The sequence below is a fragment of the Drosophila serrata genome, unplaced genomic scaffold (assembly GCF_035046125.1).
Source record: "Drosophila serrata isolate PLE 108 unplaced genomic scaffold, ASM3504612v1 contig_382, whole genome shotgun sequence".
Taxonomy (NCBI): Eukaryota; Metazoa; Arthropoda; class Insecta; order Diptera; family Drosophilidae; genus Drosophila; species Drosophila serrata.
Genome location: NW_028257280.1, coordinates 8744462 through 8766995, shown reverse-complemented (window position 1 = coordinate 8766995; position 22534 = coordinate 8744462). Strand labels below are relative to the sequence as shown.

The 22534-nt window shown below is 41.5% G+C and overlaps 4 protein-coding genes and 1 non-coding gene across 16 annotated transcripts in view; all 5 read right to left on the bottom strand.

The window, feature by feature from the left end:
* Positions 1-640: 640 nt before the first annotated feature.
* LOC110185913 (nose resistant to fluoxetine protein 6-like) lies at positions 641-3336 on the bottom strand. The gene is made up of 7 exons (XM_086840986.1): positions 3269-3336; positions 3004-3206; positions 2827-2939; positions 2560-2773; positions 2194-2375; positions 1659-2133; positions 641-1599 (listed from the first exon to the last, which is right to left on the bottom strand). Exons 1-7 carry the CDS (start codon positions 3324-3326, stop codon positions 1387-1389), a joined length of 1458 nt encoding a protein of 485 aa, XP_086697112.1. The 5' UTR covers positions 3327-3336; the 3' UTR covers positions 641-1386.
* A 418-nt stretch (positions 3337-3754) lies between these two features.
* On the bottom strand, positions 3755-6395 carry LOC110185924 (nose resistant to fluoxetine protein 6). The gene is made up of 9 exons (XM_086839909.1): positions 6164-6395; positions 5733-6105; positions 5605-5678; positions 5345-5547; positions 5172-5284; positions 4904-5117; positions 4668-4849; positions 4137-4608; positions 3755-4072 (listed from the first exon to the last, which is right to left on the bottom strand). Exons 1-9 carry the CDS (start codon positions 6393-6395, stop codon positions 3755-3757), a joined length of 2181 nt encoding a protein of 726 aa, XP_086696035.1.
* Positions 6396-9414: 3019 nt separating this feature from the next.
* On the bottom strand, positions 9415-9538 carry TRNAL-CAA (transfer RNA leucine (anticodon CAA)). Its single transcript has 2 exons — positions 9501-9538; positions 9415-9459 (listed from the first exon to the last, which is right to left on the bottom strand). It is a non-coding gene; the product is annotated as a tRNA-Leu (tRNA).
* Positions 9539-10677: 1139 nt separating this feature from the next.
* LOC110184652 (uncharacterized) lies at positions 10678-14042 on the bottom strand. 2 transcript variants are annotated; one of them, XM_020953256.2, is made up of 6 exons: positions 13958-14042; positions 13348-13566; positions 11882-11956; positions 11382-11790; positions 11177-11313; positions 10678-11116 (listed from the first exon to the last, which is right to left on the bottom strand). In XM_020953256.2, exons 2-6 carry the CDS (start codon positions 13562-13564, stop codon positions 10797-10799), a joined length of 1158 nt encoding a protein of 385 aa, XP_020808915.2. In that variant the 5' UTR covers positions 13565-13566; positions 13958-14042; the 3' UTR covers positions 10678-10796. The 2 variants fall into 2 exon arrangements, with proteins under 2 accessions (XP_020808915.2, XP_086697111.1); XM_086840985.1 differs by lacking the exon at positions 13958-14042 and adding an exon at positions 13612-13772.
* A 1146-nt stretch (positions 14043-15188) lies between these two features.
* Positions 15189-22534, bottom strand: part of LOC110184309 (extracellular serine/threonine protein CG31145) — a 68926-nt gene continuing 61580 nt past the window's right edge. For all 11 annotated transcript variants that reach the window (XM_086840979.1, XM_086840975.1, XM_086840980.1 and 8 more), the window contains 5 exons: positions 20916-21159; positions 17857-17937; positions 17466-17578; positions 16662-16802; positions 15189-16552 (listed from right to left, as the gene is read on the bottom strand). In XM_086840979.1, the coding sequence (XP_086697105.1) occupies positions 16354-16552; positions 16662-16802; positions 17466-17578; positions 17857-17937; positions 20916-21159 (778 nt within the window). In that variant the 3' untranslated portion in view covers positions 15189-16353. The remainder of the gene's footprint in view (positions 16553-16661; positions 16803-17465; positions 17579-17856; positions 17938-20915; positions 21160-22534) is intronic.

Genomic DNA, 22534 nt, shown 5'->3' with positions numbered 1-22534 from the left:
CAGCAAGTAACTTTAAGCAGTAAGTAACTCTGATCAGTAAGTATCAATGAACACTAAGTAACTCTGAGCAGTAAGTAACTCTGATCAGTAAGTATGTATGTTCACTTACTAACTTTGAACACTAATAAACAATGACTTGCAACTTTTGTAACACAACACATTTCTGAAACTTGGCCGGCAGCACTCACTTCGTTCCGGGGATGTTAGAACTTGTTGGGAATCATATGCACAGTTGTGCGAGATTTGTTTTGGAACAAATTTAATCTATTTCAATGATCTATGGAGTTATTCTTGTATATAATTTTACTGGTATATAAGTCGGAGCATGACGAATCGGTGGACTATATATGTACCATTTCTGGGTAATAAATGCAGTAAGAAGCATCAAACGCAGTGAAGGAGTCATTTCCGACCCCATAAATCATATATATTCTTGATCAGCATTAACAGCCAAATCGATCTAGCCATGTCAGGTCAAAAAATACATTTTCGAAAATTTTTCTAAATTTCAAATTTTTATAAGGGGTTACATCATTAAAATTGTCAAAAATTCTAAAAAATTTTAACTTTCCAAAATGATAAATTGAGTATGTAGATTTATAAACCTCATAAAAACTAACATGGGACAGCTTTCCTTAGTGAAATTAATGCATTTTTGGCTTAGGTGTGAGTTTTTTATACTTTGATTTGTCGAACAAAATTCCGTAGTGGCGAAGTTTTGGATAAACAGAAATCCAATATCAGTCCATCTTTAGCCCGTCCCAGATATTGCTTTGTTTTATCTGGGAAGTAGTCGCTTATACTTAAACTGGAGAAAATAATAAAATTGAAACTCTGCAGGGCTGTCAAGTATTTCCCCAACGAACAAGCTGAGTAGGAAGTATTTGCCAGTAGTACATATAATGTGTTGAACTGTGCACTGATCCCTCAGACACTCATCATAGTATCAAAAGATATAGGTTTTTCGGTTCCGAGGCCTTGATTAATCCGCTGAGAACCAACCCGCAGATCCCAAAAATTGTAGCAACTTTTTCCATATTGTCTTGTAATCGGGAATAAAAAATGCGATAAGCTATGGGCTGGTATGGCCAACCGATTAGAGGCGTTAGCAGGAGACATTTAGACGAGTTATTCTGCCTTTGCCAACTTTCCCGATAGTGAGTAATCAGCGAAATTGTGGTCGGGCGCAAGTGACTATGTTATCAGGACAGAGCTAATCGGTGTGTTTGTTTATTTTATTATCTCGCTACCAGAAATCGGCCTTCTGCGAAATGGTGAATGAACTCGTTATAAAAAAAAAATTAAAAAAAGATATGTTTGACCAAATGCCGGTATTTAATTAGATAATATTTATCCTTGGTATGTTTAAATATGAAATAAATAAGGCTAGTCAGACATAGGTATAGGTTTTGATTCATTCTCATTAGCACATTCCGGCACATTGCCTTGATCTGAAATTAGCGGTGGCCTTTCAACCGCAGGCGAGACCCGACGAGGCCTTAAAAGATTATCGAATCCGCAAAGAGGAGCCTCAATTATAAGGTAAAAAACGTAGGACAACAGCACGGTGAAGCCCAAGTCAAACCAGAAGTGCTCCATCTGCAAAAAGAAAGTCAATTTAAATTGCAATCAAACAGTGGAATAAAAACGAAATATACCGCAGAGTAATTTGAGAAATAAGTGTTCGTCCTGACATTCCTGCTATTCACCTCCTGGACGAACATGTGCCAGATGTATATGGAGTAGGAGAGCCTGGAGAGTGGCTGCCACAGTGGTGAGGAGAGGAAACTGTTGACCGGTCCCCCGTATCCTTGCATGCAGGCAAAGATGATCCAGCAGATGGCCAATGGCCAGGCCAGACGGGTGAGGGTGTAGTACAAAGACTCCGATAAGGTGGACAGAGGAGGAGCACTCCACTGGGCCGCCGGATAGAGGGCAAAGATTGAGGTGAAGATCATTGCCAAGCTAAGGATCCATCCTGTCCAAACAATCGTTTTTCTCATCAGGAACTTTATTCCCCGATTTACATGTAGGAAATATCCGAACAGGAATCCAATCAGCCAGGGAGCAGCATGCGTGTGTGTGGCCAAGTACAGTTTTTTATTGGCCACTTCATCGTCATCAGAGCTATTTCTAAACAATATAATTATTATTAGATAATTAATTAACCTCTTATATCTTAGAGCTACTTACTTAATGAGAAGTGAATACTTATTAACCATTTGTGTGGCAAACAGGCAGCCCGAAAGCAGGACTATAAGAGTTATAATTCCAGCAACAGCCTTGTTTTTCCACTTGTAGAGAGCTATCAGCAGAAGAGGGGATATTAAGTAGAGCTGCATATCCACCGCTAAGTACCACGTGTGATCTAAACACTAAAAAAGAGAAAGCAATGACATTAGTTAGACTATCAATATCTACGATTAACTAGCTATATTTTTCAGATAATGCTATCTAAAAGCCATTGCCTCTTTTTCATTCCATTAACTACGGTTGCCATGTCGGTTTCAGATGCAATACGGATTATTTTATACGAAATACGTAGTCGGAATTACTCACAATGTCCAAGACTGCATAGTTCTGGATGAAAAGCAAGGTCCAAAACCAACCCTTCGAGCAAGCCGCCTTCCCGTGATATCCATATTTAAGCATTGGTCCACCGCTGACCACGTTCATCATCGTCATGTAGACGAGAATGGCAAAGGCCACGACTGGCAGGAGGCGGATAATGCGGTGCAGATACATCAGCAGAGGATTCAGTCTTCCGTTGGATCTGTTAATGGTTTCGGTTGAAAAGTAAGTACAGACTGTATTTCATATACCAACTTCTCCATAACACGCAATGCAATCATGGAGACGAGTAGGCCTCCAAGGACGAAAAAGGAATCCACTGCGAAATAACCATGCAGAGTGAAGCTGGAAAAGGGTTCAACCATCCACTATAATAAAAATAGGATACTAGTTAGCTCTCCATTTTGAGAGATTTCAAAGATACATCATTACATTCTGTATATCCGCGTTATTCAGGTTGGGAGTCCTCAAAAAGAATATGTACTCGTGGGCATAAATTACCCAAAGGAGTGACATGCAACGAATTCCATGGAAGCACTCAATCACATTTGGATTCGATTTGTTTGGCACAATTCGGAAAAGAGCTCTGGAGTTGGCACGAGCTGATAGAGCCTTAACCAGAAATGGAATATTTTCTGGAATAAAAACACTAAACTAAGATATATTATAATCTCAGGATTACTAACTAAAAACTCACTCTGATCATGGCACATGATGAAGTCAAACATTGTAAATGCTATCACGATGCATGCCATTAATGATAACACAACTCTGTAATGATAAAAATAATTATAGTTGTATCCATATGGACCTTAAGCATACTCACATTGTGAAAATGGTGAGTCCATCCCATGGTACGAGTTCACTTGTCTGGCAACTGGTTTCGCTAATCCTCATGCTTATGCTGAAACTATTAGAACTGATGATTTTATGAAGAAGTTGGTCCAGAAAGGGCTGCATTTGAGTGGCCGAACAAGAGGCTGGGAAGCAAGTTGCAATCCTCAATTGGTTTACGAGGAGAAAACAATATTTTCCATTTATTTTCTGGTTGCTGCTAATCGTCTGGCTAATTGATAGACACTCATCGAAGTTACCCAAGTTGAAGGCATTGCCAATAAGCACTCCAGAGGGAACGGATCCCCATGAATCAATCACTAATTGATACAGATAACAAAATATTACCTCACATTGTATTAACTTGGCTCTGCTTACTCTTCAGGGCCCAACGCTGTCTGCTCGAAAGGCCCTTCATTACTTCTGCCAAATCCTGAATGCATACGATATCTTCTTGTCTGGGCACTTGGAAATCCAATACACCCAAGCTTTGCAATGTAACGTTTCTAAAATGTTTCGCAAATTCCACTCCCAAGGCTTCAAGTTGTTGCAATGTCTCGTATTGTTGCCAAAGGGCATCAAGACCCCCGATCGGCGCCTCAATGATAAGATATAAAAGATATGACATCACCAGACTGATGCCAAAGTCCGACCAGAAGTTGAGCATCTGCAATAAGTAAGTTATGGGTCAGTAAAGCCTAAAATATTGGTAAACAATTGCTACCACTCACCACTTTGTAGTTCGAGAAGAAAGTGCTGGTTCTCACATTCCTGCTGTTGACCTCCTGGACAAACATGTGCCAAATGAAGATGGAGTAGGAGAGCCTTGAAAGGGGCTGCCACAGGGGCGAGGAGAGCAAACTGTTCGCCAGGCTTCCGTATCCTTGCATACAGGCAAAGACGATCCAACAGAGGGCCAAAGGCCAACCCACCCGAGTAAGGGTATAGTACAGAGACTCCTCCACCGTGGACAAAGCAGGAGCACTCCATTTTCCCGCCGGATAGAGGGCGAATATCGAAGTGAAGATCATGGCCAGGCTAAGGAACCAACCGCCCCAAACAACTAATCTATTGAGTTCGAATTTCTTTCCCCGATTTAGGTGCAGGAAATAGCCGAAACGGAATCCAATCAGCCAGGGAGCAGCATGTGTGTGAGTAGCCAGATACAGTTTAGCATTGGCCTCCGGGTCTCCTCCACCATTTCTGAAATAATAAGAACCTCATTTAGTTTATACTTCTCAATAAAAGAATGGGAAACCTACTTGCGCATCATCGAGTAGTGATTGACCATCTGCGTGGCAAACAGGCAACCTGAGAGGAGCACAATGAGCACCAAAATGCCAGCCGCTGCCTTCTTGCCCCATTTGTAAAGAGCGATCAGCAGGAGCGGGGAGATGATGTAGAGTTGCATGTCCACTGCCAGATACCAAGACTGATCTAGGCACTAAAATAGGACAAAATTAAAACTAAACGAATGCAATTCCAGATAAAGACTTACCACATCCTCCGTTGCATAGTTTTGGATAAAGAGCAAGTCCCAGTACCAACCATTCTGACAAGCCTCTTTGCCATGGAAACCACTCTTAAATAGGGGTCCTCCACTCAGAACTGGCATCAGCTTCATGTACACCAAGATGGCCATGGCCAGGACAGGAAGAATCCGAATAATGCGATGTAGATACATCATGGGAACATTTAGTTTTCCCTTAGTTCTGAATAGGGAATAAGGTAAGTTTCATTTATGGATTCAATATATTTAAACTCACTTTTCCATAGACCTCAAGGCTGTCATGGATACTAGAAGACCACCAATGAATAGGAACGAATCTACTGAGAAATAGCCATGCAGGAAAAAGCTGGCAAATGGTTTCTCCATCCACTAGAATGTAGATTCAAAATATAACCTGATAATTTCTTAGGTTTTCTAATTTATGCTTACCGAAATTGCATGGACAAAGTTTATGTTTGGTGATATCAGGGAGTACATATGTTCATGGAGATACACCACCCAGATGAGGGAAAGACAGCGAATGCCATTTAGACAGGAGATCACATTCGGGTTGGAGCTGTCATTCACCACGCGGAAAAGAGCTCGGGAATTAGCCCTGGCTGATATAATCTTCACTAAAGCTGGAAGTTGCTCTAAATTAAAAGGATAATTATTTGTAAACTCATAAAGCTTAATCCTGAAATACTCACTTTGATCTGTACACAAAAAGTAATCGTAAAGAGTGCACAAAGCCACTATTAAGGTCAGCAGCGATAAAATTACACTGCAATTAAACACGTGAATTCGAATCAAACAATTTGTATAAGTCTTCACTTACACTGTGAAAACAGTAAGCCAATCCCAGGGCTCAGTTTCACTTGTCTGGCAGCCGTCTTCATCGATACTAATATTCAAACTACTGTCACTGGAGTTAACAGCATTTTGATACAATTGCCCCACAAATTTCTCCATTTGGGTGGCCGAACAGGAGGCGGGAAAACAGGTGGCAATCTTGACCTGCATGGTCTCTAAAGCCTTGATTCCAGTGTCTATGATATCCTTAAGGGGCACAGCCAAGAAGCAATACTTGCCCTGAATGGTTTGACTGTTGCTAATCTCCTCATGAACCTTGAGGCACTCGTCGAAGTTGCCCAGATCATAGAAGGTGCCATAAAGCAGACCCGAGGGCAAGGATCCCCAAGAATCAATCACTGCGGGTTAACAAGGTGAATCATTTAAAATTAAAGCAGGACTTTAGGCTTAACTTACTTTTTAGTGCCCAATAGTTTCCCGCTTTTAGACCCTCCACAACCATTGCCATTTCTGCCAGGCATTTCTCGTCATCTGTACTACCAGTTAGTCCATTCATTATATCAACATCCAAAAAATAGGACGTGGGGGTCTTTAGGAACTGTCTCAGCTGGATTCCATTGTCCTTCGACTGAGAGGCACTGATTATGGCCAATCCGCTGAGCAGCACAATGGTTATACTGTTGACCATGTTGGTTCGATTCGGTTTAATTGATTTGGCCAGTTGGGGAAGGCTTTTATATGGCAACCCCTTTTGCAGGTAATCTGGCGATAAGCGCTATCAGCGGGTATCCCAACAGGTATTGCCGTATGGAAAAACCCCTTTGGGGGGGAGAAAATACTCATGGGAACATCCCTGATAAAGCAGAAGCACTTAAATTTTACAGATAACTGACGACTGCTATTTTAAGTACAGACAGAATCGCTTTGGATTTCCCTGGGAATTTTTGACAGCAATAATAATAATAATAAGATTAGGTCTTGCAATGAAATGAATTATTAATTTGCCTAAAGTTTTTGGGAAAATCCCTTCAAATTCCTATAGGAAGAATTGTTACGGAGTAGCTTATGGTTCCTTGGCGGAACTTCAATCAAATTTTCATTCAACTTATTACCCAAGGACGTCGCACTTTCTCTTCACTCAATTTCTCTTTGTTCACAGCTTGAGCGCGACGTAAACCTATTAAATATTTTTTTCCCAATAATTTTCGAGGCATTAGCTCATCATCAATTTGCTGCTTTATGAAATTGGCAGCAATCACGTTATGCTCACCCAGCCACGCCCCCAAAGCACACACTCACAGTAGGTAGGAAAAGAACCCAAAACACACACACACATACACACACACACACACACCCACCTATACCTAAGCACATTTGCTTAATTTTCGAAATGAGTTCGCATGACTTACAGCTCCTCCCTAGGACCTCGAAGTGAAGGAACCATCGAAGCACCCAAACCCCGCATCTATCATCCATGTATCCTTTATGGCCGACTCTTCTTTCGCCTTTGACGCTGGTGTCTGAGTCATTCGTTTGCTTTCTCGTTGATTAAATACGGAAATTGTTTGACTTCAGTTAGGCGCATGCAATTAATTAAATTAGAGCACCCGAAAAACCATCAAACGACAAAGTCCTTCCTTCTCTTCGTTCAATGGAAAAAGAGTTCAAAGTGCGAGTTTTGAAGATTACTTGGGTTGGTTATTGAAATTGAATTATCTTTTTGTTTCGTGTTTTTTTCGGGGGCTGGACTCTATGCAAATTTGCATTTATACAAAACCCCAAACCGAATCCCGGCTTTCAGCTCCTTGGGCCGGGGGTTTACGACTTTATTTCATGACAGATTGTCATTTCAGCTGGCGGTGGGAAAGTGTAACACGCCAATGCCAATCCCCCGGCAGTCCCGTCGGCATAATGAGGCAATGGCGTTTTCCCATCATATTTTATTGGGCCAAGGAGCGCTGCGCTATTCATCATGTATCCGTTCATACGGAACCCCGTTCGCCCGTTGGCCAAACTTATCCAATCCTGGCCAAAAGAGGAGCAAATGCGGCGGCGGCACGTGCCATAAAGCGGCGTTGCCAATAAAGCCGGTCGGTGCCGTTTGGGGCGATAATAAACATGCTAATGCCCATTAAGAGGCGAGTTTGAATTGAAAATCCCCTGAAATTAATACGAGCGTCGACGTAACGTGGCTTTAGTTAATTGAACATGTCGACCGTGTAAATGCATAATTAAATTACTTCAACTTTAACTAAATCGCACACACTGGTTGCCCAGCCAGGCTGGATGGCTGGATATCTGGCGAGAAAGGTGAGCTTAAATACTTCATTAGGAGCAATTCATTTGTTTAAATGGCTGGGAAAAGAGCGTGTGCCACATAATTGAATGCACTACATGCTGCACATCTGTCTGACATTCTGTCGGTTCATGTAATTATGGTAATTGGCTTCAAATGCTATTAAATATTTGTTGAACAGAAAGGGCATGTAATTATGTCAAGAGCCCCCACTAAACATAGTTTAAATATTATACAAAATGCATAAGCAAAAACTGGTCATTTGTTTTAACTTAAAAGCAAAAATGGCAAGAGGGTGGTATTTATGTAAGTTTCGTGAACAATAAATATTAATTGCGGATTTTACATTTAATGCTTCGAATGCGTTTGCTATAATCTGTTGTATTTAAACTTTGCATAGGTTTCTTTTGGATAAATTATACTATTTATTCTATGGCCATATGTTTATTGCCTTGGGATTAAAATCAAAACTCAAGTTAGAAGCAACAAGAAGGTTACATTAAGCTTTCTTTTGTAACAATTTATTAATGAAAATAAATAGGAATTAAATTGATTAAATTTGTTCTCACAGCCTGCATAAATATCCTTATTAAACAAATATTAAAAAGCAAAGCCGAAGTCTAGACACCCTTGCAGTTTGCAATTAAATTATAGGATCGAATTCGCGTTCTTTGAATCGCTCAACGCGGCGTATGCGCAATATTTGTCGCAGCTTGAATGAGCATTTTCAGAGGAAAATAAATTCAGGAAGTTGAAATTTGATAATGACAATTTAATGGTGAAAATCGACCATAACTCAACCAAAAATGCATTAAATTTAATTCGGAAAGCATTCACATGTTAGTTTTTATCAGGATAATAAAATTGCGTACTAAATAAAAATGGAAATTTTTTCGAATTTTTGTCAATTTTAATGATGTAACCCCTTATAGATTTGAAAAATTTGAAAAAAAATTTTAAAAATTTATTTCTTCACCGGCTATAGCTAGGTTGACTCTGCTGTTGTTGCTGATCAAGAATATATATGATTTATAGGGTCGCAAATGATTCCTTCATGTGGTTACAAGCTTCTGACTAAAATTATAGTGAACTGCATGGGCATAGAACTTGCAGTATAAATAATTAAATTAAGAATTATTTTGTTTAGATTTTGTATTTATTATTAAAACCCTTTTTTTTTATTTGTATACTGTAAATAAGCTAACTAAAAACCATTAAAACAATTGTAACATAATATACCTATACCAGTTACTTATCGTAAGCACAACAAGGTTTATTTATTCTCTATGGAACGAAGTTTTTGTTAAGAAAAATACCGGCAAATAATGTAAACCCTTTTTCGATCTAAGTAAAAACCTTTAAAAATAAATAAATAATAATAATAAATATATAAAAGTAGAAAAAAAAACTTTGTCAGAAGTGGGATTCGAACCCACGCCCTCAGAGAGGACCAGAACGCTCACACACCGCCCTTCTGCGAAGGGCAAGACATATCGCCTTGAGTCTGGCGCCTTAGACCGCTCGGCCATCCTGACACATTGCGAGCGGATGCGCCAGAGCGCACCCATAAGCTACCGGTTCGAATTGGGACGTATTTAGCTCCCGGGGGTTGGTTATTAACTCCCCTGCTGCGATGAGGATGGTGACGATGATGACGATGATGACGATGATGATGATGATGATGATGGTGGTGATGATGGAGCGACGGGCTAGCAAGCAATACACCGCAAACACACATTTTCACACCCAGGCAGCGTCGCATGTCTGGCAGCTATTTATAGATTGCCCCCACTCTCTCTCTCTCTCTCTCGGAAAGCTTGCGTGTGTGCTTTCTGGTGGAGAGAGAGCCAAGCAGAGCCGGGTTGGGTGGAGATTGTGTGGAATGGGAATTGGAAAGTGGCTCTTTAATGGGCGCATTGCATACTTTTGGGGCACAAGTTGAATTCATTGTTGTGCCAGTTGCAGGCGTGGCAGGCCCACAAACCCAGGGCCAAGAGAGTTGATCAAAAAAAACCCTCGCATTCCCCAAACCGTAATTACTTGCCATTTGGCCAGATGACTCTCGATATATACGTTAATCCCGGCCAGCATCGGGCATCGGGCAGACAAAGAGCAACTTTGGCCGAGTCAATTCAATTTCAATTTATCAAATGCTTCAGCAATTTCTCTAATTGAATTTCATATCATTTGGCGGAGCATAATTTATAAAATATAACATTTCAATGGGCCCCAAAATCCCGTCTCTTATTGATGCCATTCACTCAGCCCGAAAAGGAGACCGGCTCTCTCTCTAAGCCCACACAGAGACCGGACTCTGGGCCGTAACGTAATCATTTTGAGCGCATTCCGCATTTCGCCGGCAATAAGTTTGCTTATAAATCACAAATGTCCGACGGCCAGCGAGCAAGGAGCAGGCTTTTAAATCGATGAGCACATCGCCGGATTGACAATAATTTTTTAAAAATAATTTTATTATTTCATTCAGCCGAGCACTCATGCAGACACACAAGGGAAAACTTGGAATGGAGTCTCTCGATTGGAGGATGGGAAATTGAAAGTTGGGGAGAGGAGCCCAGGCGGATGTCCATCAGCTTCCGTTGAGCGCTGACCGGTCATGCGTGAATGTAAACGCAGCTCGGAACCACTCAAGGGGCAATAATACAAATTTGAGCTCTTCCTTCGCTCCCTCTATATATTATATATACATATATATATCTTTAATTAAATGCGAGAAAAAGCGAAATCTAATGTGTTTGTCTCTGCAGTCATATTCAAACGATTCCAATTCCATGCCTATGCCTTCGGCCAGCGTTTGTCATACTGCCCAATGACATACTCCAGCTTCCGGATGGCCAGCTCCACCTGCTGGTCATCCACCTGGTGATAGAGCACCAGTCGGGCAAAGGCCCAGTCCCGGGCACTGGCCTTCACCACAATTCCTGCTCCATTGGCGTCTGTTAGACCAGCCTCTAGCTCTTCGGGTTCCACGGTACCCAAGCGAGTGGAGAACTCACTGGCCGTCAGCTTGGGCTGAGTGATCTCCACCAGAAGAATGTTACTCTGCACCGTGTCCAAATCCACAGTGATGTTGGGACTCTGCAGGGCATAAATAGCTGACAAGAGAGTTTCTACTGTGATAAATGAATCTAGAAATTCAAGAACTATATCCCCACCTTTGGCAATTTTCTTGGTCCTCTCGTGATCCTTGCCCAGCAGCGGCACCACCTCCTCCAGAGCCACCAATCCGGCGGCAGCCAGAATGCCCACCTGCCGCATGCCGCCGCCCAAGGCTTTACGCAGTCGTCGGGCTCTTAAATATTTTAGATAACATTATTTCGATTTCTCAATCATTTTTAAAACATAAAATTAAAAACTCACTCTGCAATAAAGTCCTTGCCGCCCACTAGCACCGAGCCCACTGGGGCCGATAAGCCCTTGCTGAGGCAAATGGACACGGAATCGAAATCGCGACAGATACGCTCCACACCCACGCCCAAGGAGGCGGCCGCATTGAAGACCCGAGCTCCGTCCATGTGCAGGGCAATGCGGGCGGAACCAGTGCCCACTCCCGGCTGGCGTACCAGAGCCGCCAGTTCGTCCAGGAAGGCGAGAGGCACCACCTTGCCGCCGCAAATGTTGTGGGTATTCTCCACCACCACCAGCGAGGTGATGGGCTCATGGCAGTCATCGTGCCGGATCCGGCGGCGCAGCTCCTCCAGGCTGAAGGTACCGTCCTGCTCGTTCTTCAGCGTGGCTAATTGGACGCCGGCCAGGTGCGAGGCGCCACCTAAATGTGATTAATGGAAACGTTCCGCCAGTGAGTCGTGGGGAGGGGGAGGCAGGTGGACAGGTGTGTTCTATATGTGGGCTGTTCTCACCTTGTTCGTACAGAAAGATGTGCGATAAATCGCCGACCAGGGCCTCCGTGCCGCGACGATGGCAATGAACCATAACTGTGGGAGGATTAGCAAAGGAAGCACTTGATTATTCACTTGGATTCCTCAAAAGGATAATCAAGAACTCAACCGCAGACAATTTTTACTTTGCCTTGTGTACTACAGCTTAAATAAGTTGTAAATAAGTTTGGGAAATGTTTGAAAATGATGTTGATGGTTAACGTCTTTCTTTGTTTATTAAATACGTAAAAGGAAGTGAAAAAATGAAAGTGTGCTCAGTTTCCGGGACCTCTTGATAATCATCCCCAAAAATGCCTATAAATCGTAAAAAGATTTGGCACCTGACAGACTTAATTGCTTTCCGATTAACTTCAAGTACGTACTCCAATTTGTTGATAAAAGTTATGACTATCATTAAAAAAACACATCCTAATTATGAAATATAATTTCTAAAAATGATATATGATTTGATTAAAAAATTGACAACGAAATGAGATAAAGAAATTCAAAGAAATTCAGAATTATTTATACACCTTTTATATATTAAAAGCTTGTAAAACTTAAAGGAGTCGTTTCCGACCCTATAAATCATATATATTCTTGATCATCATGATCAGCCAAAATGATCCAGCTATGTTTTTTAATTTTCAAATTTTTATAAGGGGTTACATCGTTAAAATTGTAAAAAAAAAGGCCAAAAATGTTCATTTTTTAAATTCCTAAACTAAATATGCAGATTTGTTAACCTAATCAAAACTAAAATGGAACAGCTTTCCGAATTGAAATTAATGCAATTTAAACTTAGTTATGAGTATTTCAAATGTAAGGTTTATACAAATTCCACTTTCTTTCTTGTTTTTTTCTACTTTCCTTATAAATAAACTCACTCAAAGCTAAAAAAGAAATGCATATTTATTTCACCTTTTATTGCCGCATATCTAATGAGCGACCCCACCGTGAAAAATTAGCACAGTCGTAAGTTTAAGTGCATTTTCCTTTTCGGATGAAATGCAAACTTCAGATTCCATTAGAAATATTAATTTGAGGGAATGCATAAATTACTCGAGATTGCTGCTGCTCCTTGGGCGTTCGTCCTTTTGGCTCCTTAGCCTTAGCAGTTCCTCAATTCGGGCGCTCCTTGCTACCAACATTGTGCTGTATAGTGAGTGGCACACGTCCACGTCTAATATTAAAGTCCATAAAAATTAATGTTATGTTTATGGCTGCCCTTAGCCTTTACGATAATGTACCTGATGCATGATATGAGCCTGGCTTTCTTGTTTCTTTTCGCCATTCTGTTGGCTCACCTTGCCCTTTGTAATCTGAGACTGGCCTCACTTTAAACTAATAAACATAAGCGATTCCCCCTCAACTGCCGGAGACCGAAAATGAGGTGCCCGGAGCCGGGTTTATTTACGACCCACTGTCCCTGTGCCTCTGCCACTCACTTGCCAGTAGATTTCCCATGGTGCCGCTGGGCACAAAGAGGCCCGCCTCCTTGCCAAACATGGCTGCTGTCCGCGACTCCAGTTCGTTCACTGTGGGATCCTCGCCATAAACATCATCCCCAACCTCGGCGGAGGCCATCCGGGTCCGCATCTGGTCCGTGGGCTTGCTGATGGTGTCCGAGCGGAGGTCAACAACGGTGACTTTGGTGGGGGCCATTTCTACCAAAGGGGAAGTTGATTAGCTCGCTTATTTTTGCATACCACTTCTTTATGGCCAGTTCCCCCAATGGATTTCTACACTCATTTGCATTGGCACTTCACTTGCACTGCCTTTAATTAGACACTACAAAAAAATTGATATGGGTTGGGGATCCAATGCCCATATAAAAAACAATCTCAAGGGGCGGAGTGTGTCTACTTGAGACATTGGAATGCGGCATGTTTTTGCGATTGCATAATTGTTCTATTATTCACACTTGATTTATTGAACTCAACTTGTATATACATACATATACACTTATATATTAAATGGCTTCTTTATAGTCTTAATTCAATTTGCCACAAATAAAAAAACAATTGAAATAAATTTCCATCAATAACAAACACTCACTTGAACAATTGAACAGATAATGAGCGACAATCGGGCAACGTGCTGGACATAGAGTAACTTATATAGAGGCACGATTCTTGCTGTCGAGCATTATCTCTGCCCGATGTTCGATGTGACGTCACGTCTGTTAAAGTTTCCATACTCAAAGTCATTTTAAATGTGGCTATTCCATACACAAAGTAATGTTACTCATCAAACATGCTTGAATGCTCTTGGGTTGGATGCTATCGTAAGAGACTGAATTCGATCTATATAGATTCTCTCTGCAGCATTAGCATCGATCTCTTACAAAAGAGAAAGCTCCAGCAGTTCGAAGGAGAGCTGATAACAAGTACTGTTCCCCATTGAACAGCAATCGAACTTATCTTCGAAAGAGAGTGAGAAGTACTTAAACCGCTCTCTTTTTAAAACTGAATACACTTTATGCTGGGTGTGAACAGTTGGGTAAGGTATTCTTAATTATATTATTATATAAAAATATTTATTTATTTATTATTATTTAACGCTCTCCTTTAAGTATTGAATTTTACACATGCTAGAACAACTACACTTAGAAAAATGTGCCCGACTTTAGTGCTCAAAATATTATGAATAAAATTATGAATAAGGAAAAAATACATCGAACAATCAATTATTTTAAAAAATTAGAATATATATGGATTTAGATTTTACTATAACTTTCTATCTCCTTCAACTACTCACCCATTGATTTCCATTTCCAAATACCATAATAAACAATAAAAGAATATAATTTTGTAGACCCTTGCAGTTTGCTATTAAATAATATTGCCAATAAAGCAAAAATTTCTCAATATTTTATTGCTAATGAATAAGAATTTGAATTGCAAATCGGAATGTATATGACTATTGGCAACCACTAACTCTTTTATCAATTCTGCTCTCAAGATGACCAGAAATATTGACATTTTTCAAATCAATAATTATAGATTTTTCTATATGACGATTTTCTCAACAAATCAGTGTTTAAAAAACTCATAATTCAGACAAAAATGCATTAAAATTAAATCGGAAAGCGTTCCCAAGTTAGTTTTTTATAGGTTTTTCAATCTGCATACACAATTTAAAATATTTTTTAACCGGGCGATCAATTCGTCTTTTAATGCTGATCAAAAATATATATTATTTATAGGGTCGGAAATGTCTCCTTCGTTGACTAAAATTATAAAAACCTAAGCAAGGGTATAAAAATTGAAATCCAAAACACATCACATTTTCTTTGGTACTTTTTTTTTATTAATTACATCAGAAATTTTCACTAAAATTTTACTAATCCTAACACAATTTAGTTGTTGTTTCCTTAATCGTCTTTACCTGTCTCTTCTTGGCCAATTAACAAATTCGGCAGATTTCTGCTCGCTCTCTAGCAACCGTTTTTTCTTTTTTTAAGGTACAATTGAAAAACGTTACAATAATAAAAACAAATGTAACTTAGCTATGTACGCAATAATAGTAATAATTAGACTGTTAACAGTAGTTCTCTCTTAGTTCTTTTGTTTAGTTTCCCACGTGGTGAAGTACATACATGATTCTCGCTGGAACTGATTGGACTAACTAATAAGACGACCCGATGGACATATCGCCCCCGGAATCGGATAAAGCTACGCCTGATATCGATCATAAAAGTTAGGTTAACTTACGAACTAAACTTGCAACAACTTTTTCTTGAGAATGGGCTCGGGTCTGTGGGAGGGTCCAGGGTACAGGACACGAGGGGCACACTTTGCATACGAAGAAAAACGTATGCACGTAAAAGTTGTAAAATGTATGAAAAAAATTATAAATAAATATTTAGAATATAGTTTTGAATTTTTCAGTAGTTTTCATTTCAGTTTTAGTTCTTGTTAGTGTTTTGTGTTGATAGTCTTTTGAACAAGTTTCCCTCTGACGCACGCTGGCAACATGTTAAGATTTCCTTAGTCCTTGTTTGTTTGCACAATATGTCCTTGTTTATGTTTTGGCACCCACTATATAGGACAGTACTAAGAGTGATTGCGTGGGAGGTACACTCTATTTTCTATTTCCATTGCCAATCAATGCCCAGCAAAAACTAGGTGAAAAGTATAAACATTAGAGTGAATTCATTTCCTTTCTTGGCTCTTTTCCTGATTTGCTGGCTTTCCTCTGTTCTTTTGTTTTTGTTTTGTTTTTTGGTATGTGCAGACAGAGCGACAGGGAATTATTTCACTTAGGACGCTGACCTTTTTCAAAGATCGATTGCCACAAACATTAACACTAATTGTATTGTTTTTGTTTTTTTGCTTCAAACACACACACAGGAGGACACGCGACTAACAGCTAGGGGTTTAAGCTAATGCTCTAGGATGATTTGTTGTTCCACTCTTGCTCTCCTCTCCTCTTCGCTCCTCTCCTCATTGCTACGAGGAGAGATCCGCCTCGGATGCATCCACATCGCCCGGTGGATTTCGCTTGATGCAATCCCGTATGCTTTGCAATATGATGCCGGTCCGCCGGTCCAGTGCCTCCAAATGTGGCTGCCACAGCACAGGACTGACGGGATCCTGGCTCAGCGATTCGCTCATCAGCTGCGATAGCGTCTTGGGGCCATTGTGAAACCTGGTTGGTGTTAGCAAAAACATGAAGGAATTAAGGGATTAAGTATAAATAATTGCAATGTTTCTGTATATTTCTTTAATTTAGGTTCTCTAAATGTTCTTATACTCACTCCAGCAGCTTAACGAGCGTTGACTTGCGAATGAGGCAGCATTGCAGCACCGGCGCCAAAATGGAGAGCTCATCGTGATAGGGACGCCCAAAGCCACGGCCATGGTCCAAATGCAGGGGGAACGTCTCGTTGCCATAGACCCTGTGTAAAGCAAACGAAAGCCCGTTTCGAAATTAGAGTGAATGTGGCAATCAGCTGGAGCCTGCTTTTTTCCCCCAAGCGCCAAAAGAAGGCATAATTGCCAGGTAAGGTGAGGCTAAAATCAGGAGCCAGACCAGAGACAGAGGCAGGTGTGTGGCAAGTGCCGGGCGATGACATCGCCGTAAGCCAAACAAACGCTTTTGCATAACAAACAATTTAGCAGGCAGCCAGGCAGCCGAGCCAAGGAGGTTTTGGCTCGAAAAGCCAAATCCAAAGTACGGAACGGCATCGATGAGGCAGAGGATTACTACGGCTGAGATGTTTCGCAACCTTTTGCAGGCGGTCTGGAAATATCTTTCCAGCTGCTGCATCTGCATCTGGTCTTGGTCCTGGTCCTGGTCCTGGCCTCTACCCGAATCTCTCTCTTGAAATGGCGGCTGCTTGGCATTCAGGTGCTGGCATATCCCTGGCAAATGCAGGCGCTTAGGCGCACACGGGGCGCATACGTAACGCATAGCGCAACGTGCCACCGGCGGCGGCAGGAAGCCAACAAAAGCCATGTGTGCGGAAATAAACCGATCGCATTAGTTGCCATGCCAAGGACATGGACATGGGAGCCACCCAGGTGCACACATCCGGCTCAGCCCGACCCAATATACTCACTTGAATGTCTCATAATGATGACGATCCATGTTGCCAGTGAGAAAATCAAAGACGGCCATGTCCATGAGGTCGTACAGCCGCCTGCCCTCGTCGTAGGGCGGAATGTCCCGGACCTAAGTGGATATTGCAATGAGTGTGGGTAGTAAAAAGGGGAGTGAAGGAAGGGAAATCAAATGCAAAATTAAGCTGCAGTTTCTCGGGCCATCGCTGTCTTAATTAAGTCTGCTACAGCTTCAGTTACATCTGCCCAACCGACTCCTCTCCTTCGCTCCCAGCGGCCACAATAAAAACATTTGCATTTCAATCGAGTTTAAATGCAAATTAAATAAAAGAAACCGCAGTGATGGGGGAGCCGGAGGTAGGAGGGCCAAAAGGACTTTGGAATACATACCAGGGCACAATAATTGGCATCTGTCTCCCACTGGGCCTTCTTCCTTTTGTGGTAGGAGCGTCGCCAGGGATGCCGCCACAGCTGTTTTTGGGGTGAAAAGAAAGACAAGACAAGAGGGTTGGACGGAAATCAATTCCCATTTCTGGAGGCAAATAGCAAACGGAAAGGAATACGGGTAAGGAATGCGGCTAACTGAATTCTACGAGCCAGGCTAAGGGCAGGCCAAAGCCTGTCTCGGTTTGAAATGTTCAAGAATATTAATTTTTGCTTTATGGCTGCTTCTCTCGCGAATTCTTCCAACTGCAGGCGAAATTAATTTTGCTTAAATTAAATTATTTGCGAAGCGCACTGGCCAAGGCACAGGCAATAAAAGTTATGCCCCCAACTTTTGCCCCCGCTTCACTTGCGGCCACCGCAACTTACCTTTCGTCCCTGGGTTTTTTTTTTGGGGGGGGGGGGGGCAAAGGCATTTCGCGGTTTCAGGTGAGGTTTCGGGTTCGGGGGTCAACAATAGCAACAACAACAGCGACAAGAACAGGAACAGGAACAGGAGCAGCGGGCGCAGCAAACAAAAAGAATATATATATGTATATATGTGAAATATATAAAAGAATTAAAAATAAGAGTGCTGGGTAAGGGGTCAGGGGTCAGGGGTCAGGGGTCAGGGGTCAGGGCGTTACACAAAAATGCATAATAAAAGCTCGGCGCGTTGGGCGTTTTATGCGGAGCGGGGTGGGGGGAAGCTACCTCCAAACGGAGGGTGTAATGACCGGAAGCAGGGGCTAGGCAGAGGGCCAGGAAAAGCGAGGCACACACACACAGAGCGAGCGGAAAAATGCAAACTGAGGGAAAAGCAACAAACTACGAGTGAAAAAAAGTAAAGGAAGCAAACATAAAGCAGAAAACTCAGGTAAGTTGGCGTTGGCATGGCGACCCGAACAACCCACCCCCTTTGAGCTGCCCTTTTCCCCTAAGCTTAGTTGCAAGCAAGTAAAAAAATAAAAGAAAAACGAAAAACAAAAAATGCATAAATCAAGCAAAATTAAATTTTATAAGACCAGCGGGAAAAATGGCAAGAGAGGCGAAAAGGAAATAGATAGAATGTGAGGCAAGCAATTTGCAATTTTTGTTAGCTGCGCGTTAAATGCATTTGATAAATTTGTGCAGAGCCCAAGAAAGTGCTTTAAGATGAAATGACTTCCATATCAACTAGAGAATCTATAAATTATTCAACCTGCTTACTTATTAACTTGGCCCTCAAAGCAATTAACGCCTTTGAATGCCAAATGAAATCAGTACTAATGACAGCAAACCAAATCAAATATGTGGCTTTAGGTTAAGATGTTTCATTTGTGAAGTTTTGGTTTATTTTGGTTACATAATGTCTGTAATGTAATGATTATTAAATGATATTAAAAATTCTAGTAAAATTAAATTTAATGCAGCTTAAAAGTATGCCAGGGAATGTTTCTTTAATGACTTTTGTATGATAAATCCAAGAATTACGAATAAAAAAACAAATCACTCAATTTAAAATAATTCATTCTCTTAATTCACACAATTAATTGTCCATCAACATATCAAATCGACCCACTCTCAGCTCATCCTGTACCGTGTCCTTCTATTTCTGGATATCCTTTCAATCTATGCCATTCAGTTGGATTCCCAAAGCATTTAACAAGCGTGCAAATCAAATTTGCAACTTAATTAAAATTCTGTTCAGTTACGAAAAAGAAAAAAGTGTTACTCGTTGTTTACAGCTCGCTCACACAGCCAGGGAAAATAGAACTCGGCTGGGCCGGAAAAAAGGAAAAGGGCTAGGGAATAGCGGAAAGTGCTACGAAAAAGGAAAAACTGGGACTGGGGAAATGGAGAAAGAAAAATGATCTCTTGTGCATAATTTACAGTTTTGCCTTACGCCAAATCTCAAGTATACACTTAACCATTTTCTACTTGTAAACTGTTTGGAGAGCGAGCCGCAAAAAAATAAAAGAAGTGGGGGGGAAATAAAGAGAATTATTCCTTTGAGGCTTCGGGGTAAGGATACTAAAAAAATATATATATATCTATGTATAAAATAGACTAAAAATAAAATGCCTGTGCTGCGGCAAATCTGTGAGGAAACTGATTCTGGCCGGGTGGAGAAGGGTCTGCAGATGAACCCTTTTTATAGCCCTCGCAAAACTGAGCCAGCCAGAGTCCTGAAGTGGACTGGACTTGGCTGGTCTGGACAAGGACAAGGGACAAGGGACTAAGGCTGGGACTGGGGCTTTAATTTTTCGGTAATTTGCATTTAAAAGCTGTTGCCGTTGTCCCTTTTTTTACACCCACCCCACCCACTGCCCCCCCGCTATACTTTTTCATGTTGATGGAGTGGACTCTAGAATTTATTAACGCCAGCGACCGAGTCCCGAGCTCCTGCATTTTATATTCCATTTTACGCTTTACCAGACGCTGAAGAACTGATACAATATTTCTGCTCTTAATTCAACGACCAAACGAACGAATGAATGAATGAAATTCGAATGAAGTGGCTCACTGGAGGGCCGAGGTAAGCGGTAGCGAACGAGTCCCGACAAACAAACAAAGGATAAAAGGCATATAAAAACAAAAAAATTATGCAAATTAAAAGTGAGTTCGTTCCGAGCTGGGCGATTTAAAAATTCCCTCTTTAAGTGAGTTCACCGGGCAGAGAGCTTATGCAGGTAGTTCTAGGACCTGCCCAGTGACCACTTTTCACCGCTCACCGCTTCACCTGTTGCCACACACAAACAAAAATACACACACATATAGGGGGGAGAGCTTAAGGACTAACTAAATAAAGTGATTTGTTAGGCGCCCGAAATTGGTAATGAAAGCGAAGAAGCAGCCAGAGCATAAATTGTAATCCGAGGCAGTGTTGAAGCCGCTCGTGCATTAATCAAAAACCACTTAGCCTGGTCCGCACAGACACGACATGGAGTCCCATTTCAGGGCATCCTCAATCCCAATCCCAAACCCAATGCGTGCTGCGTATGGAGGTGGAGGGTCCTGTGACCCCAGGATACATATGTACGTACCTTGCGATTGCCGGACTCAAAGCTGGGCAGAAAGGCGGCAAAGGAACCCTCCAGCATATCCGGACTGCCACAAATGGCATGCGAGGTGTCACAATAGTACGAGCACTTGCCATGGAAGCATAAATTCAGCGATGGCGAAACAAAGAACGTCTTCAATAAATTCTCCTCGGCCAGTTGATAAATTTCGGTCGTAATGTTCAGTGTTCGACCGGCGACGGGCATGGCACGACGGAATCCCAGTATCCTGAAATTGGAGAGGGAGCGGTTAACAAAATGCCAAGCAAAAAAAGCAATGTTTTACACTTGAAAAATACATCTGAGAATCTTTTCCTAACCCACTCTTTCTGTTTAAATAACTTTATATTTAGGCCTTAACTCTCTGTTTTATTTGTTATTATTCAAAGTATTATATATAATCATTCTCCTAATGTTTTCAGAACTTTTCCCTCAGTGTCCCAAATAAATATACACCAAGGAAACTTTTCTTTTAATGGTTCACAGGAGGCGGCGTGTGAATCGGAATGCGTAATCAAGAATAAGGAAAATATTTGTGGATTGTTGTCAGGGTAACAAACGGCAAGGAGGAAAAAAAAACATACAATAAGGAAAATAATTATTTGTTTATTTAAGGAAACCCAACCGCATAACAATTGAGCTAATTGAGTGAAACCCAAGACCGGGTTTTTTTTTAACAAAATTTTCATCAATCAAAATCGACACCGCCTCCCGTAGATACATCGATTTTCTCCTGCCAATGTTTTCCAGTCATCTTTGCGTTGAGTCACGGTTAATCTCATTGGATCTTAAAGGGTTTAATGTAATCCCCACACAAACACACACAAAATCATGAGATTTATGGTCGGATGGGTGTGGTGTCCAGACTGACCAGAAAATATTATCGAAATTATTTGGCAACATGAAGAATGTTCATTGTCTGAGGGGGGGGAGAGTTCGGCGGCAGCCCGGGGTCAGTGGGGAAAATGCGATAAATTTATATCAGCCCACCGCCCACCGCCCCCGTGGCCACTCCATCACTCGCTGGCCAAAAACTCCATTAGAGGGCTGACAGGGCCAAGTTTTTGGCCAGGACTGTCCGGCCAAGTTATTTGAGGGGGAGTAAGTGGGAGCTTGTGCGTGCTGCGTATGGCAGCCACAACAATTACACAAGTTATGACGCCTTATCTAAACTCAAAAATCCCCCCCTTTTGGGTGGGTGGGTAGAGACTACTGGCAATTAACCTGGCTGTCGTCTGTCGGCTGTCAAAGTTTTGTCAAACGCAAACAGCTGCTAACTATGCAGACAATATTCCAGCTTGAATTACAGGCAGAACATGTCCTGGCCTCTTGGCCGGGTTAATTAGCCATGAGAAGGGCACAGATAGATATATGTATATCTGCCAGTGGAATGAAAGTTATGTGGCCACATCATTTACATGACCGCCCCCTTGAAAGGCTTGAAAAATATTCTTAAATATCATTTAATGGCGCCATTTGGCCTTGGCCTTCATGCGAGGCCAAGTGTATGTAAATTTTTTATACATTTTATTCGTCCTGCCATCATAAATAATGAACATAAATTGACTGCGGTCTGACCTCACCATGTGTCCTGGCTGCAAAAT